The sequence below is a fragment of the Notolabrus celidotus genome, chromosome 3 (assembly GCF_009762535.1).
Source record: "Notolabrus celidotus isolate fNotCel1 chromosome 3, fNotCel1.pri, whole genome shotgun sequence".
NCBI lineage: Eukaryota > Metazoa > Chordata > Actinopteri > Labriformes > Labridae > Notolabrus > Notolabrus celidotus.
In genome coordinates this window covers 10,096,967-10,112,557 of record NC_048274.1, presented here as the reverse complement: position 1 = coordinate 10,112,557, position 15,591 = coordinate 10,096,967, and the positions used below count along the sequence as shown (strand labels likewise).

The 15,591-nt window shown below is 39.8% G+C and overlaps 1 protein-coding gene across 1 annotated transcript in view; it reads right to left on the bottom strand.

Annotated features, from left to right (window-relative positions):
• lgr4 (leucine-rich repeat containing G protein-coupled receptor 4) overlaps window positions 1-14,712 on the bottom strand; it is a 43,113-nt gene extending 28,401 nt beyond the window's left edge. The window contains exon 1 of the mRNA XM_034679703.1: window positions 13,873-14,712. Within this exon, the coding sequence (XP_034535594.1) occupies window positions 13,873-14,054 (182 nt within the window). The 5' untranslated portion in view covers window positions 14,055-14,712. The remainder of the gene's footprint in view (window positions 1-13,872) is intronic.
• Between the last annotated feature and the right edge of the window lie 879 nt (window positions 14,713-15,591).

Sequence of the window (15,591 nt, the reverse complement as noted above, 5' to 3'; positions counted from 1 at the left end):
ACAAGACAACGCTTAAAAACAAAGTTACAGGAGAGACGCAGAGAGTGTTAACTTACATTTAGAGAGCTGGTTTGAGCTGCAATGTTTATAAAAGTAATCTATTTAAAATTATTTAATTCAAAAAAGTAAATCATAAAGACTTTGACTTGAAAAGATCTATTTTGAAGCTGTTAGATCATATTTGTACACTTTGTATGAGGCCTTTTTAATCATGTAAACCAGGGGTTCCCAAAGTGTGGGTCGGGACCCCACGGGGGGTCGCGAGACACAAATGGGGGGTCATTAGATGTCTTCCAGATTATTTTATTTTCTTTAAGTTATCTAGAAATAGTACATTTTACCCATTACAGTAAAAAAATGTTGACGAAATTAGTAGCTTATCTTGAAATAAAACCTTGAAAATAGAAAATGTAATGAGTTTTCTGCCTTTCTTTTGGTCAGATGACTCCTAAGTTTAGTGTTAGTGAGCAGTTAATTAGCAAAAGCATCAGTAGCAGTAGAAACAGCCATATGCTCATGTAGGTAGGCTAACTTTCTGCAGACCAGCTAAATGAAGCCACATTAAATCACTTTGAGGGACAGTGGGGGTCTTGAGTCTTTGGCACCGGTATTTTTGGGGGTCGCGGGCTGAAAAGTTTGGGAAACCCTGATCTAAACCATCCATTATTTATGATGCTTATCTTGTTCAGGGTTGCAAGGAGGCTGGAGACCATCCCAGCTGTCATTGGACAAAAGGAAGGGTGCACCGTAGACAGGTTGCCAGTCTATCACAGGACTAACATATGGGCTGTTTTCAAAACCACTTACTATACTAGTAGCAGTACTGATTCGGCCAAAATTCAGTATGTAGTATGTGAACAAGAGAAAAATCTGCAGTATCCCAAAACTCCCAGGATGTCGTACTGAGTCGAAATTTTCCCAAGGAAATTTTCTCAGTCTGCATCGGACCAGTCTGCCTCGCATACTGTTTCCCACAATGCCCAGCGCTCGTTCCGCTTTTCTTTTCTCTTCTTTTTTTGACGGGGGGGAAATCAGTTTTTAGGTGCTGTAAAAATCATTAAATTCCATATAAACCACTTCTTAACTTTTCAAATCATAAATGATGCTAAAGAAGCAGTTTCTCTATCAGCTTGGCCGTTGTTTACTTTAGCTTTCTGAAACCGGAAATTCAGTGACGTCTGGCTCAGCATACTGCAGAACAGATCCAACAGAACACTCATACTACAGACTAAATTCAAACACAGTATGTAGTAGGCAGTAACCACTGGAGTTGTATCAGACGTTTAACGGTTTGTTGCATTTACAGTGAAGTTATCCAAAATAAATGCCGGTGAGTCTTGTAACTTCCTGTAATCACAGAGTCGATAAAAATCTCACAGGTGTTCATGTCTGTGAAGATTATTAAATTCAATATGAACCAATTCTTAACTTTTTAAACCATAAGTGGATGCTGAAGAAGCAGTTTTGCCATCAACTTGGCCAATGTTTACTTCAACTTTCTGAAACCGGAAATCCAGCAACGCCTGACCCAGCGTACTGCAGAACAGATCCAACAGAACAGTCATACTACATAACTACGAATGCAGTATGCAGTACCTCAATGGTAAAATGGTAAATGGACTTGTACTTATTGAGCCCTTTTCTAGTCTTTCTGACTAGTCTTTCAAAGCGCTTTTTCATACTACTCATCGCATTCACCCATTCATACCCATTCACTCACTGATGGTAGAGGCTGCTAATGTAAGGGACCATCAGTATTAGCTGATTCGTACACATTCACACACAGCGGGGGCAATTCAGGGTGTGACTGCCGGAGCTTGAATCGCACCATCAACCTTCCGATTGATAGACGACCAACTCTACCCACTGAGCCACAGCCGCCCTGTACCTACTGTATATTGCATTCATAGGTAGTATGTAGCAGGCCCTAACAACCATCCACGGACACACTCTCACCAATGGGACATTTAGAGTCACCTATTAACCTGCCAAGCATGTCTTTGGACTGTGGGAGGAAGCCAGACTACCTGCAGAGAACTTAAACATGCACATGGAGAACATGCAAACTTTGCACGGTCTGGCCAGAGATATGAACCAGGTACCGTCTTCCTCTGAGGCAGCAGTGCTAGCAGCAACTAAACCAAATACCCCAAATCAAACATTAAAGATTTTAAGATAATGACGTTTTTGATACTAATTTTAAACTCCTTGTACAAACAATAGTGTAATTTTAACATCCATCCCTCATGGCAGTTTCATGTCTCTGACTGAGCCTGCATGAGCGTAATCTCAAGAAAAAAAAGCCTTGGAAAAAGCCCTTCTCTTTAGCCCCGGGGATCTTCATTTTTCAAACCAACTACAAGTAAAGATAGGCATGTAGCAGCATGAAAAATATGCACACAGGACTTGATTTGCTTCCCCACCAAAGCTAATACGAGTAAATGTGTTTACGTCTTCATCGGGCTGATCGAAACATAAACAAACTGATAAAGTTATTATTACAACTGTTGAAAGAATTTAGCACTGAAGTGAAATCAACTGACTTAACCAAAATAAGGGCCTGTCACAGTAGAAGAGGGGACAATATGTGAAGTCTACTGAATGGACTTTAACAGCTCTGATCCCTAATCTAGATACGGAGTCCACTAACATGCTTCAAAGAAAAACCTACAAGATGCCAAAATCAAGATTGAAAAAACATCCGGGATTCACAAATGAAGCGACCCCCTGTCCCCCCTCTCTCTCCCTTTTCCCTCTCCAACTGGCCATCTTGAATTTCACTGCCAGATCTCTGTAGGACCCTGTGTGTGGGCCCCTGAATCCTACAAGGATCATATTGCCCTTCCTCTGCAGTCCCAAATACACACACAGACTATCACACAAACACACAGACGCACAGAAGCCTTAAAAGGCGGGCCCTGACAGAACCCTCATCATCCCTGCAACCTGGGTCCCATCTCCCCTTACCTGGTTATCCAATTACCATTTAGACTGTGCAGCTACAACAACACTTCCATCAACATCCACCCACTCCTGATCGCTCTCTCATAGCCAGACATCATCTCTGGTGGTGTTCTGCCTCCACAGGTGGTCAGATGGATACATCCCTAACCACATTTTGACTAAATCTTGCACAGACTGTTGGCTGGTTTGCACCACATGCAGCGCTGAGGAGTATGGGAAGAAGCCTGTATGCTTCTATCACACTTCCTCCCTCCCTCTGTGCCTGGCTGCTTTACTCATCAAGGTCCTGGCCTGTCCTTGCTAAGATAGATTGAAGGAGACACAAAAAATGCAGCTGTGATAAATGGTGACAAGCCTAAACGCTTCTACAAACAGGTATCAATAAATTTCTATCCCATGTGTTATTTGGCTTCACTTTAGCAGAGAGGAAGCAGAGAGTCCGAGAAAAGAAGAAGACTTACTAAGAAAAGGAAAGATGGCTGGGGAAGGAATTTATTCTTTAAGTCAAGATTTTCCAAAAACTAAAATTGTATGGTGCACACAATTTCTAAACAAATGGTCTGATTGCGTATTTCTGAAGGAATTGAAACACCTCAGGCACAACAGTATGTAGCTCACTGTTTGCCTGCAAGCTGCATCTTAAAGACACCACGCTGTTGACTTCATCAAGCCATGATTCAACTTTACATGATGCTTCCAAAAACTATTACTCCACTCACTCTTACTTCACTGATTAGCCTCAGCCTTGCAAGATCAGATAAGATAAGATAATCCTTCATACGTCCCACAACTGGAACATGTTCAGTGTTCTAGAAACAAATTGGAGAGTGCAAGCAATAAAGAGCGTATAAAAATAGTATATATTGAAAAAATTGGTGATTACAAAGTAAATTAGCGAAAAATATAAAAAGAACTAAGTTAGTAAATTTACAGTATATTTACAGAGGCAATGTTGGCTAAGTGGTTTCTAAAACACAGAGCTAACTGTGTTTCAGAAACCACCTACTCACAGAAAAGCCAAGTGAAGACTCAAAATGTGATGGATTTGTGAAAAGCTACAGATTATGTTTGTCCTGTTTATCCTAGCTTAGTTATAGTAGATGTTTGTCAGTGTGGTATTCTTTCAAAACAGCCTGAAGTTTTGTCTTCACTGCCCCTTCTCGTACCGCTGCTGTCAGGCAGAAACCTTGTATCACCATTGTTAGAGCCATATGTGTGTCAATATTATGCGTGGACTGTTTTACTAGTTGAAGCACTTGTGTACACACTAGGTGGCGGGTGTGTCGAGCCAGGTGTAGAAAGCATATAGCGAAGAAGACCCAATTAGTGGCAGGTGAGCTGCAGTGGGTAGCAAACAGTGTTTGACCTTCGCCGTGCACAATAACTTTATGCCTTTTAATTCTACAAGTTCATAGTGGATGTAAGTGTGGATTGATCGGCTGAGCCTTTATTGTATGTCGATGTAAAGTAAACCCGTTGATGTCAATGTACGGAGTTTGGATGTCACTCATTCATAGGGGTGTAACGGATCAAAAAACTCACGGTTCGGATCGGATCACGGTTTTGAGTCACGGATCGGATCATTTTTCGGATCAGCAAAAAAAAATAAAAAAATAAAAAGACAAATATAACTTTGTCCTCCATTTATTTTGTAAAACACTTTTAAACTTTTGCCCATTAAATAAAAACAACCATCAACTCAAAATTTACTCTGGGCCCAGTCCTGGCTCATTCACTGCATTTCATGTCATGACAAGTGAAGGACCAGAGGAACTTCAAAAGTTTCACTCCATTCTTCTTTCATTTGCTGATTTTCACCGTCCACTTTTCTTTGAGATGCAAACTGAACACCGTTTTCGTGCATTCTAGAGTCCTACAGCTGGCAAAGTGCCAATATACAAACTGCTCCATAAATGAAAGTGAAAGTTAAAAATTGCACTCGCAGCATTGGACTCTAAGTGACCCAGTAACAGCCTGTCTGCGTATCGTTGACATGGAGACAAGTCCTGGTAAACACGACCAGAACACAGAGTGAAGGAATAACAGTTCGGGGGCCATGAACAGGCGGCCGGATGCGGTCCGCGGGACGCGTATTGACGGCCTCTGGTCTAGTGGGTGCGCAGCGGAATTTCATAACGTGGCTCAAGCACATTCAGAATTCACTGTATTTCACAGGGAAACCAAAATGCTCCCATACATGTGACTTAAGAGATGCAGGAGGGTTTTCAAGTTCCTCTGCTCCTTCACTTACCATGACTACCGCTGCGCTTGACGAGTGAGTGTGGATTGAACATGCGGTCATCACGTGAACACGCGCAACTTTTTTCATCAACCGATCCGCGGACCACGTCCGTGCCGATCCGTGGAGAGGCATCCGTACGGATCACGGATCAACGATGATCCGTTGCACCACTACTCATTCATCCTGCACGAGGAGGATGCGTCAACTGAGTCCCGGTAAAGCAGCCCCTCAGTGGCTTATTGGTTTTGTTTCTATTTGGCGAAAGCAAGCCACTACAACCATATTTCATTATTCTTTCAAATATGTTTAGTCACCCTAATATAAAGCCTGGATTATACTTCTGCGTTGACCCTACACAGCAGTGGCCGACGTGGACTTGAGCACTACTTGTGTGTAGATGTGTCCGTGTAGCTCTGCAGTATTACGCCAAAACGCTAGAGGGCAGTGTGGTATCGCCTGTCTCCTGTTCCGCTGCGTTTTCTGTTTCTTTATCACAGCGATTCTGACCAATAATGTTAATTTAGAGCAATACATGTTGCCATTTCTCATACAGCAATGAATACATGGAAGAATAGAGAGGAGACATCAGAGGAGATTATATGTCTGGCCGATGTTCCCCCGAAATTCAACGAATAGTTACATTTTGGAGGGGGTGCCCGTCAGGCCCGAGTGAAGGCTTCTGTGTCGAAAAAGGGCAACGCAGACCTACGGTATAGGCTAGAGTGTTGATTCAATGCAGATGTATAAACCAGGCTTTAGTGCCCGTCAGTGGGCATTACAAAATTTCAGCCAATGAAAGGCATTCAAAAGAGTTTGTGAATGAATCCCGTCCAGTTTTTGTTACTTAAAAAACATAGTTGCTTTATTTCCTGAAAATCTGTAGTCTTTGAGAAATTAGGTTTCAGCACGACAGCAACAATCGCCTGTTTAAGCGACTAACCTGTAACATCTTCTTGTTTTCAGGAGAATTCAATCAAGATCTGTATTTAGAGTAGATGCAACATAACAAGACCTTGAAAACACAATGATGTAAAGCTGTTATAAAGGAGTTGGCATTTCTTAGGATATCCACGCATGCACTCCAAGAAAGAACCGGTGTCCTGAACATTTAACTTCCTGTGCAGGATGCAGAGAGCAGTAAACAACATCGTCAGTTAATTCTGTAATAACAACCTTATTTTGAGTATCTGCCATTATGACTTATGCATCATAAAGCATCTAAAACCCTTTGCAGTTGTTGTCAGTAATCAAAATGTCTCCATCTGATTCACAAACTTTATCTGCAAACGCAGCACAAATCAGAAGCCTTGTTTCTGTCGTTATCTGCAGTTTAATAAACCCTGCAGTGGTGCAGATTGTGGTGACAGAAAATGCAAATTCACATGAGCCATGTATTGGCACTAGCTGAGACAATCTGACACAACTTGGCATCAGGTTTCTGTCACAGTTTGAGAGAAATGATGTTGGTGAGGTCACTGGGACAGTCTGCTGATGTCTCTGTGTGTCAGATAGTGTTTTCATCGGGTTGTGAATGTAAAGCAGCTTTAAGGTCTTCTGACCTTGAATACGAATTTATTCATATCTCCATTTAATACTGCTTTATTGAAACTAAAGTGGTACCCCACCTATATGATACATATTTTGATATTTTCATTGATTTTATAGTGAAATAAAATTACCTTACCATCGATTCATAAGATGGAAGTGTAGAAATTAACATAATGTATACATCTGTAATTTTGCTATATTTTATCTTAGTTTATTTTATTTAATCTTATGGTTTAATATAACCTTATTTTTTATCTTATTTTAATTTACTTTATTTTATCTTATCTTATAATCTTATCTTATTCTATCCTTTTTATTTTATCTCATTCTATTCTATCTTATCTTATTGTAATTTATTTTATTTCACTATATTTTGTCTTATTTTATTTTATTTTATTGATCTTATTTTATTTTGTATTATTTTATGTAATGTTATCTTGTTTTATTTCATCTTATTTTAATGTATCTTATTTTAACTTACTTTATTTTATCTTATCTTATTCTATCCTTTTTTATTTTATCTCATTCTATTCTATCTTATCTTATTGTAATTTATTTTATTTCACTTTATTTTGTCTTATTTTATTTTATTGTATCTTATTTTATTTTGAATTATTTTATGTTATGTTATCTTATTTTATTTCATCTTATTTTAATGTATCTTATTTTAACTTACTTTATTTTATCTTATCTTATTCTATCCTTTATTATTTTATCTTATTCTATTCTACCTTATCTTATTTTAATTTATTTTATTGTACTTTATTTTATTTTGTATTATTGTATTTTATTGTATCTTATTTTATTTTTACCTTTATCATTATTATTATTATTATTATCATTATTATATTTTTTATTATGTTAGTACATTGCTGTATTCTCCTGTCCTGTGATGTAAGCTTCTAGAACAAAATAAATTTCCCCAATGTGAGATGAATAAATAAATAATATCTATCTATCTATCTATCTATCTATCTATCTATCTATCTATCTATCTATCTATCTCTCTATCTCTCTATCTCTCTATCTTGATTTTGGGCTGTTGGTTGGTTGGTTATGTTAAGATGCCCCCTCACCCTCTGGGAAACTAGTATGAACATTAATGAAAACCTGATAAACATTGTCTAACATGTTCTCTGTCTGTGAATCATGTAGGGGTGTAACTGAACACTGTATCTGTCCCAAACCCTTCAACACAGGACTTTGGATTGCATGCTCCATTGCCAGGGTCCCAATAGCTTATTTATGTCTACAACTGGCGTGCGTGGAACAGAAATTTTGGAACTCGGGTTTCAGACTGAAGGTTTGGAAGTGCACCAGTAGTTTTCTATCAGCAGGAGCATGCAGGTCAGATTAGTCAAGCTAAATAGGTACTGATATCCAGTGAAGGACGTCTGTGGAAACACTTCACACGTGTGATTTATGATGGCAACAACTCAATGTGTCAATTAGTAGAGACACAAAAAAGAGGGCGAGTCCTATAATTTAGATCCTGACCAAGGAGCAACTTACAATACGTTCTGTCAGAGATCATTACCATTCTTTCAGAATTCAATCATACAATCACAATGTTATTGATTTGAGTCTTCAAGTCTGTTAATGTTGGGTCCAGCTCTCTGAGAGAGACAACAACGACTCACACAACACTTAACAGTGTTCTCTGCAGGTGTAGACAGTAAACGTAAACACTCAACCTGTCCCGTTGACCTGCATTTGTGTGGCAGTCGCGTTAACCGGCACCGGGATGAAGTGCTGCTAGTGGCAAGCACTGGCAGTGTCTGCCTCGACCTTCATGTTGGTGTTTTCTGTGACACAGCAGCGTGGCCAAGCGGCAACCTCCGGTCTCAAAATATGAAGCCTATGCAGAAGTGTAATAAACTGCAGTTCATTGAGCGTCCGCTTTAAGCTTGTTGCAGAAACACCGGAAACCACATACACACCCATTCAAAAAAGACGATCTTAACAGCAGAAATAAACATGATTACAGCCCGGTTCAAAATATGGCTTCGGTCTGAATAGCTCATTTCTCTATTGGCACACACTGTACGGAAGGGTGAATTATCATATAATGGGACTGTTCAGAAGATATTAAGATTACGAGTTTTTGCCCAAATAAGGACATGACTGATTTGATTGACAGGCGGGAACACTGTAGCTATTAGGCTAAAGCCCGCCTCTTTACCTCACACTAGCTTGACAGAAGCTTGGTTGAATTCAGCATTTCCAATAAGGCACCCGCCGGCGATCTGCTTCAAAGCAGGGTTTCAGAAACAGATGGGTGAAGTCATGGATACTACATCCATGAATTATACAGTCTATGAGTGCGGCGTGTATGTTTAAATTTTACAGCCGTGCTAAGTCTCTGCAGTCTTCTCTGTTTCTGAATCTCACACCACTACACACGTATTTCCAGCACTTATCGCTAATGTTTTCTTCTTCTTCTATTACTTAATGCGGTTAGCTTCAAGACGCTCTATAGCCACCGTCTGGCGGGAGCACCGTATTACAACCAGGCACCTGTGAAAACGATGAGAAATTGTACTTTTAAAATGAGATATTCACATTAACTCTTCAATTTTTAATAAGTGATATTCCAGCATTCGAAAATCATGTTGCATCCCTAAAAAGTATGTGCCATGGTTCAGACCTACATCCAAGAATCTCACCTTTCTGTGTAAAACTATTAAACCCTCCTAAGCTGCCTCTCCACATGCTCTAAACCTAGGCTGTTTTCGAAACGGCCTGCTACATACTGCCTATTGTTCTGTTGGATCTGTGTTGCAGCATGCTGGGCCAGACGTCACTGGATTTCCAGTTTTGGAAAGCGGAAGTAAACAACGGCCAAGCTGATAGAGAAACTGCTTCTTTAGCATCCACTTATGGTTTCAAAAGTTAGGAAGCGGTTTATATGGAATTAAATCATTTTCACAGCACATAAAAACTGAGTCCTCCCATCAAAAAAGAAGGAAAAAGAAAAAGCGGAACGAGCACGGTGCATTGTGGGAAACAGTACGCGAGGCAGACTGGTCCGATGCATACGGTGACATTTTCCCGAATCAGTAGACATCCGGGGAGTTTTGGCATACTGCAGATTTTGCTCTTGTTCACATACTACAAACTGAATTTTGCCAAATCAGTACGTACTGCATGTATAGTAGGCGGTTTTGAAAACAGCCCTGGAGTCCCAGCAGGCCCCACAGTCTTACCTTTCCGGAAATCAAACTAATACTACTTAACTTCAAAAACTGTACAAACAGTTTATGTTAAAAACTTCACATTTCCTTCAGTTGTTCTTCATTTTTGAAAATCAGACACGAGATTGAGGGAAGCTTCACTGGTGAACAGTTAGAAAACGTTGGGGGGGATGGGAATAGGTGTGTAGTGGAGGTCGGGGTCTTCAAGAGGGGGCCAGAGAGCATTAATATTCTTCTATCCACAAGTCATCCTGTTTGGGACTGGGAACTACTGACTGGCTCCTTTCACCTCTGCTGACCAAGAACAAAAGTATCATTCAGTTAAAAATGGATTGAGGGCACCGATGGTGAAGCCGGCAAGCTCCACCGGCAGAGTGCGAGCAGAGTGTGAGACCCCTGACGCCACCCCTCCCTCTTCCCTAAGTCTCAACCTTGTTCGTGCTATGAAAGAACTTAACACAACCGAGACCTGAGCTGCAATAACCCCCTTCTCGGTCCTTTAATATACACAAGAGTTGCAGACACCTATACAGGGCTCAGCTGCAGGTAAACTACATACCATCTGAAGGAGTGTTTGCTTTGTTACTGGCTGAGGGGCCTCCTCTTTTTTTCTCATCTGTTTTTCTGTGAGAGGGCTGTTTCCACTACAGATGCCAGACTCAAGCCCCTGTGGGCCGTAGGTGAGAGTCCACTCCAGCGTTGTTGTATGATTTATGGTAAAATGTTTGGCTTTCCATCCGCAGAAGTTGCTCCTGAAGTAAACGAACAGCAGCTAGATAAGGTGGAGAGACAATCGAGAGTGATGACATTCTCATGACCTTTGGGCACTGATACAATTATAAAACACTCCCTTGAATCTGCTGCTGCTGCATGTGTATTTATGTCAGTTTGTATCTAACACTCCTTCATGTTGGCACTAACAAAACTACACTTCCTCCAGGGTCTTTATATCCTTGTACTGATTTTTAAGACTTGATAACTGCAAACAAATCTGGACAAGTAGAGTAGAAATCCTGCGATGACAAAACCCTAATATGTGACATTTTCTCCTTTACTCATCAGCCCTCTATTGTGAGTGCATTAGCCCTGAGAAGACGGAGCCCTTGCAGCTGCAATATGTCTCACTAATCCATCATGATCCCTAACCCCAGTGCTCCACATACAAAAGACGGAGGGAGTGGGAGAGGACAACTTAAGTTCAAGAGACCAGGAGAACAAATGAGAGCAGGACAGAGAGAGGGACAAGCAACCTTTCACATACTTTTCGGAGTTTGAAGTGAATACATTAGGCAGTTTAGTGTTTAAAAGCTGTCACAGTGCGTTTAGATAACCATGTGCAGAGCAGGCGGCCAGACAAGAAGATAGCCCAATCTTGAAAACAACATTTTTTCTGCTCATTTCTGCAGCATATAAGAAAACAGAGTGGCAGCGCTGGCTGTGATATCGTTCTGTAAAAACATTGCTTCATGTTGTGATTGAGGTTTGTGACCCTGTAGAGAATTTGAGTATTTTTCCCACACTTTAAAAGGTATGCTTAGAGATTCAGCTGTGAGCATCCGCCTAGTGTGACATGTCTTGACAGCTTAGTATATGAATCTACTTCCTCTGTTTTCCTTACCTAACACTTTCTGAACAATAGGGATCTCAAGAGGCACCGTGCTGGTTCCTGTGAGAAAGCTCGGGTCTCTATTCTTACAGTTCTTGCAAAAAAAGCACAAAAGTTTCTACAAAAAAGAAGGCATATTTAAACTTTTAGCAGAGTAAGAGTGAATTCTGGTTGTTTTGTACTCATTATTCTTTATTTTCCATCTCTAAAAGGTGCACTGTAATTACAAAAGCTCACATAAATTGCTGTTTTCAATGCTGTTGCCGAGGTGGTTACTTAAGTTTATGATTAACCTGGAGGTTGTGAAATGAACGAAGGAGTTTCTTCATGGGGCAATCATCAACTGTAACTGAACCACAGTGTTAAGATCTGACCTACCCTGGTGCCCTCACCTGATGCTGCCGTTACTCTCTCAGTCTGACTTGTGGAGAGAATGAAAACATAACTTATTATTTCTGTATTAAACAGCCTTAGCATTCCCCAATCAAATGAGGCACAATGTGAGATGTTCTTGATCTTATTGCACTTCCTAACCAACTTCTAGGAAACAATAAGCTCAATTATATGTATGGCTGCTATTTAGCTAGTTTTTTTGTGATACAAGTGACAACTTAAGTTTTTCATTCACAGTGAAATGTTGTTGGAGTTAAATGTTTTCCTGAATCCAATAATTACACAGCCTGCACCAGCAACTGAAGCAGCCTGTGCAGGAAACGTAACTAGGCTCCTTAAAAGACAAGATAAGGATGCTAAAACTGTTAAAAAATATATTAAAGACGTAACTGAGGTAACTCATTTGTAAGAATTATTCACATTTAAGGTGTCCTCTGTTCAAATTCATCAAAAGGCAGTCAAAATATCCATTACTATCTAAGTCTCTAAGATGTTATATCACATTTTTTTACAAAGCTAATATAACTATTCTGCGCAATATACTTAATTAATATTTCATTCATCTTATTTTACCGTTATCTATTTTATTTTTCTTTGTCTTTACTTTATTTTATTTATCACTTTTTTATTTTGTTTTATTGTCTTTATCTTTATGTTATTTATCTGTATTTTATCTTTATTGTATGTTATTCATATTACTATCTTATTTTATTCCTTCTTTCTATCAATATTTTGCCTTTCTCAAATACTTTGTATAAGAGCATGCTGTAATGACTGACAGGATAAATAAAGTCTTCCTGATTCTGATTCTGAAAATTGCCTTTTGCCTTTAATTTATCTATTTTACAACTCTTATGAAGATAAGAGAATATTTTTGTGTTGTGTGGAAAAAACAAGACATTTCCAGATATCGTCTTGGACTCTGGAAACAGTGATATTTCCCATTACAACATTTTCTGACACAATTAGGCTGATAAAGTTTCAAAAAGGGACACCAAAGGGAGAGGTTTGAGTTTTCTGCAGCACTATAGTTGGTCTCAAGTTGTCAAGATTAAACTTAAGACACTATCACACAAAGTAATGACCAAGTGAGCATCTTCATTTAGACCAGTGGTTCCCAAACATTTCAGCCTGTGACCCCCAAAATATTGGTGCCAAAGACTTGCGACCCCCACTGTCCCTCAAAGTGATTAAATGTGGCTTCATTTAGCCGGTCTTTAGAAAGTTAGCCTACCTATATGAGCATGTAGCTGTGTTTTTCCTGTGCCTTTATGAATTAACCTGCTGCTACTGATGCTTTTGATAATGATCTGTTCACTAACCCTAAACTTGGGAGTCACCTGGCAAAAAGAAAGGAAGAAAACTCATTACATTTTCTGTTTTTGAGGTTTATTTCAAGTTTAGCCACTGTTTATGTTGATATTTTTGACTATTAATGGGTCAAATATACTATTTTTAGATAACTTTTGTCATGAAACTTTTTTTTATTGCATTATTTCTTTATCTCTTTGTTCACCACAAGTTAACAAATTATATATAAGTAATACAAAACCAACAAAGAAGATTTTTTTTTTATAATGTAATAATAAAGAAATAATAATAATAATAATAATAAAGAGTACAAACAAAAATGGAAGATAAAAATAAGAAAACAAGGAAAAAGAAATAAAATAAAATAAATAAGTTTTTATAACTAAAAAAAACCAACATTCTGGAATACACCTCATGACCCCCCATTTGTGGAACCCCTGATTTAGACATTAGTCTCCAGTAAAGTTGGCCTCATGGTATTGTATATCAAATATTTACTGGAGATGTAAACACAGCAATGACCCACACTCAGGCCTTTGCAGAGGGGGCTTTTCTGAGAGAACAAGCATGGTTATATATGTTGCATGTCACTGTGGATGTCGGTGAGTACTTACAGGTAGTAGGTGAAAGCACTGAGCCCGGTTGGGACGGTGGTCAGCCCTCTCCCGGAGCAGTCTGCACCCCCATCTTCATCACAGCTGCATGAGGGGGAACAAACAGCCGTCGACTGCCCCTGACCGGCGGCACCGGGGCGAAGGAAACACCACAAACACATCCAGAACAAGTCCACACGCATTTTCCCCACTCCTCGGTTCAGATGAGAGCGATAAAGTCGAGGCAGGGGGGGGCCTTATTCTGTGGTTAGACCGATTCCGGACGTCGTCTTCTTCTCATGTGGTTTTGTCGGTTGAGGCATGAAGAGAGATGAAGCCCGACGGTTGCTTTTTCGTAACAAAATGTAACATTCATCCGCGCACAGACACAGAAATATCACTGCTAATGCTCCCCTAATGTTAAAAAACAAACAATACCCCCCAAAAAGAGAGATTTACCTCACTGGGGAACATTTCTCAACACTCCTGTGTGTCGTATTAGTTCATGAAAATAAAGTAGCAGGTCTGGTGGCGACAGGAGCAGAAGCCTACCTTGCGTTTTTTTTGCGTTTTCCCATTAAACAACCACACGCACAACACCGAGCAGTCCATGTGTGTGGATACGACACAGATTCAGACACGGTGAGGTCTTCAGGTCTGATTTGTTTCCTATAACAGGATATCACCGTCAGTTTTCAGCCATTCCTCACGTTCCCCTCCTCTCTCTCTCTCTCCCTCTCTCTCTCTCTCTTTCTGCTCCTGACATCAACAGCATGCTGCTTGTAGCTCGGCAGGCACCCTACCGGACAACCTGCGGCACTGGGCCCGGCCTACAGTGCAACACTGAAACCTGCACCACCAGAGAGAGAGCCAACCTCTGTGCAGCCAGCACCACAGAGAGAGAGTTACAAAACAAGTCAGGTAAAAGTGTTGACACAAGTGTGGATAATTATTACCTTGCTTCTTATAAAACTGATACTAACCATGCTGCAGCAGTAGTGGAGGAATGCAGTTTAGCACATTTAATAAAGGTTCAGATGTGTCACATTGTTCATGCAGGGCTACTGTGCAGCATTCAAGATTCACCTCACACCCCATTTGTGGAACCCCTGATTTAGACATTAGTCTCCAGTAAAGTTGGCCTCATGGTATTGTAACATTTGTTTCCTATAACAGTGCAGCATTCAAGAGTCAAGAAAGCTTTATTGCCAAGTGAGTTTGCACACACAAGGGATTTGACGTGGTGAATGGAACTTAACAACAAGACAATAAGGACAGAACAAGACAGTAAGGACAATAAATATATAAACCTAAACACAAATCCAAAGGTTCAACAAAAAAAAAAAAAACATCTATAAAAAAGAAAGGTAAAGAAGTACTTTTAAAGACATGAAATAAGTTAATTTAGCCTAAGCCAGAGTGCACATGTAGTAGCACATGTAGAGCTATGCATTATGTTTTATTCCTACCAGCCTTGTGATGAGAAATGAGGTTGGTTTAAAGCAGGTATTCCTACACTTTTCAGCCCGCGACCCCCAAAATATGCTGCTGCTACTTATCCTTTTGATAATTAACTGTTAGCTATCCCTAATCCTAACTTTAGGAGTCATCTGGCGACAAAGAAAGGCAGAAAACTAATGAAATTAACTTATTTGCAGGGTTTTATTTCAAATGTAACTGCTACTTGTGTCTACATTTTTACAGTGAAGGGTAAAATAAGCAAATTTAGATTACTTTAAA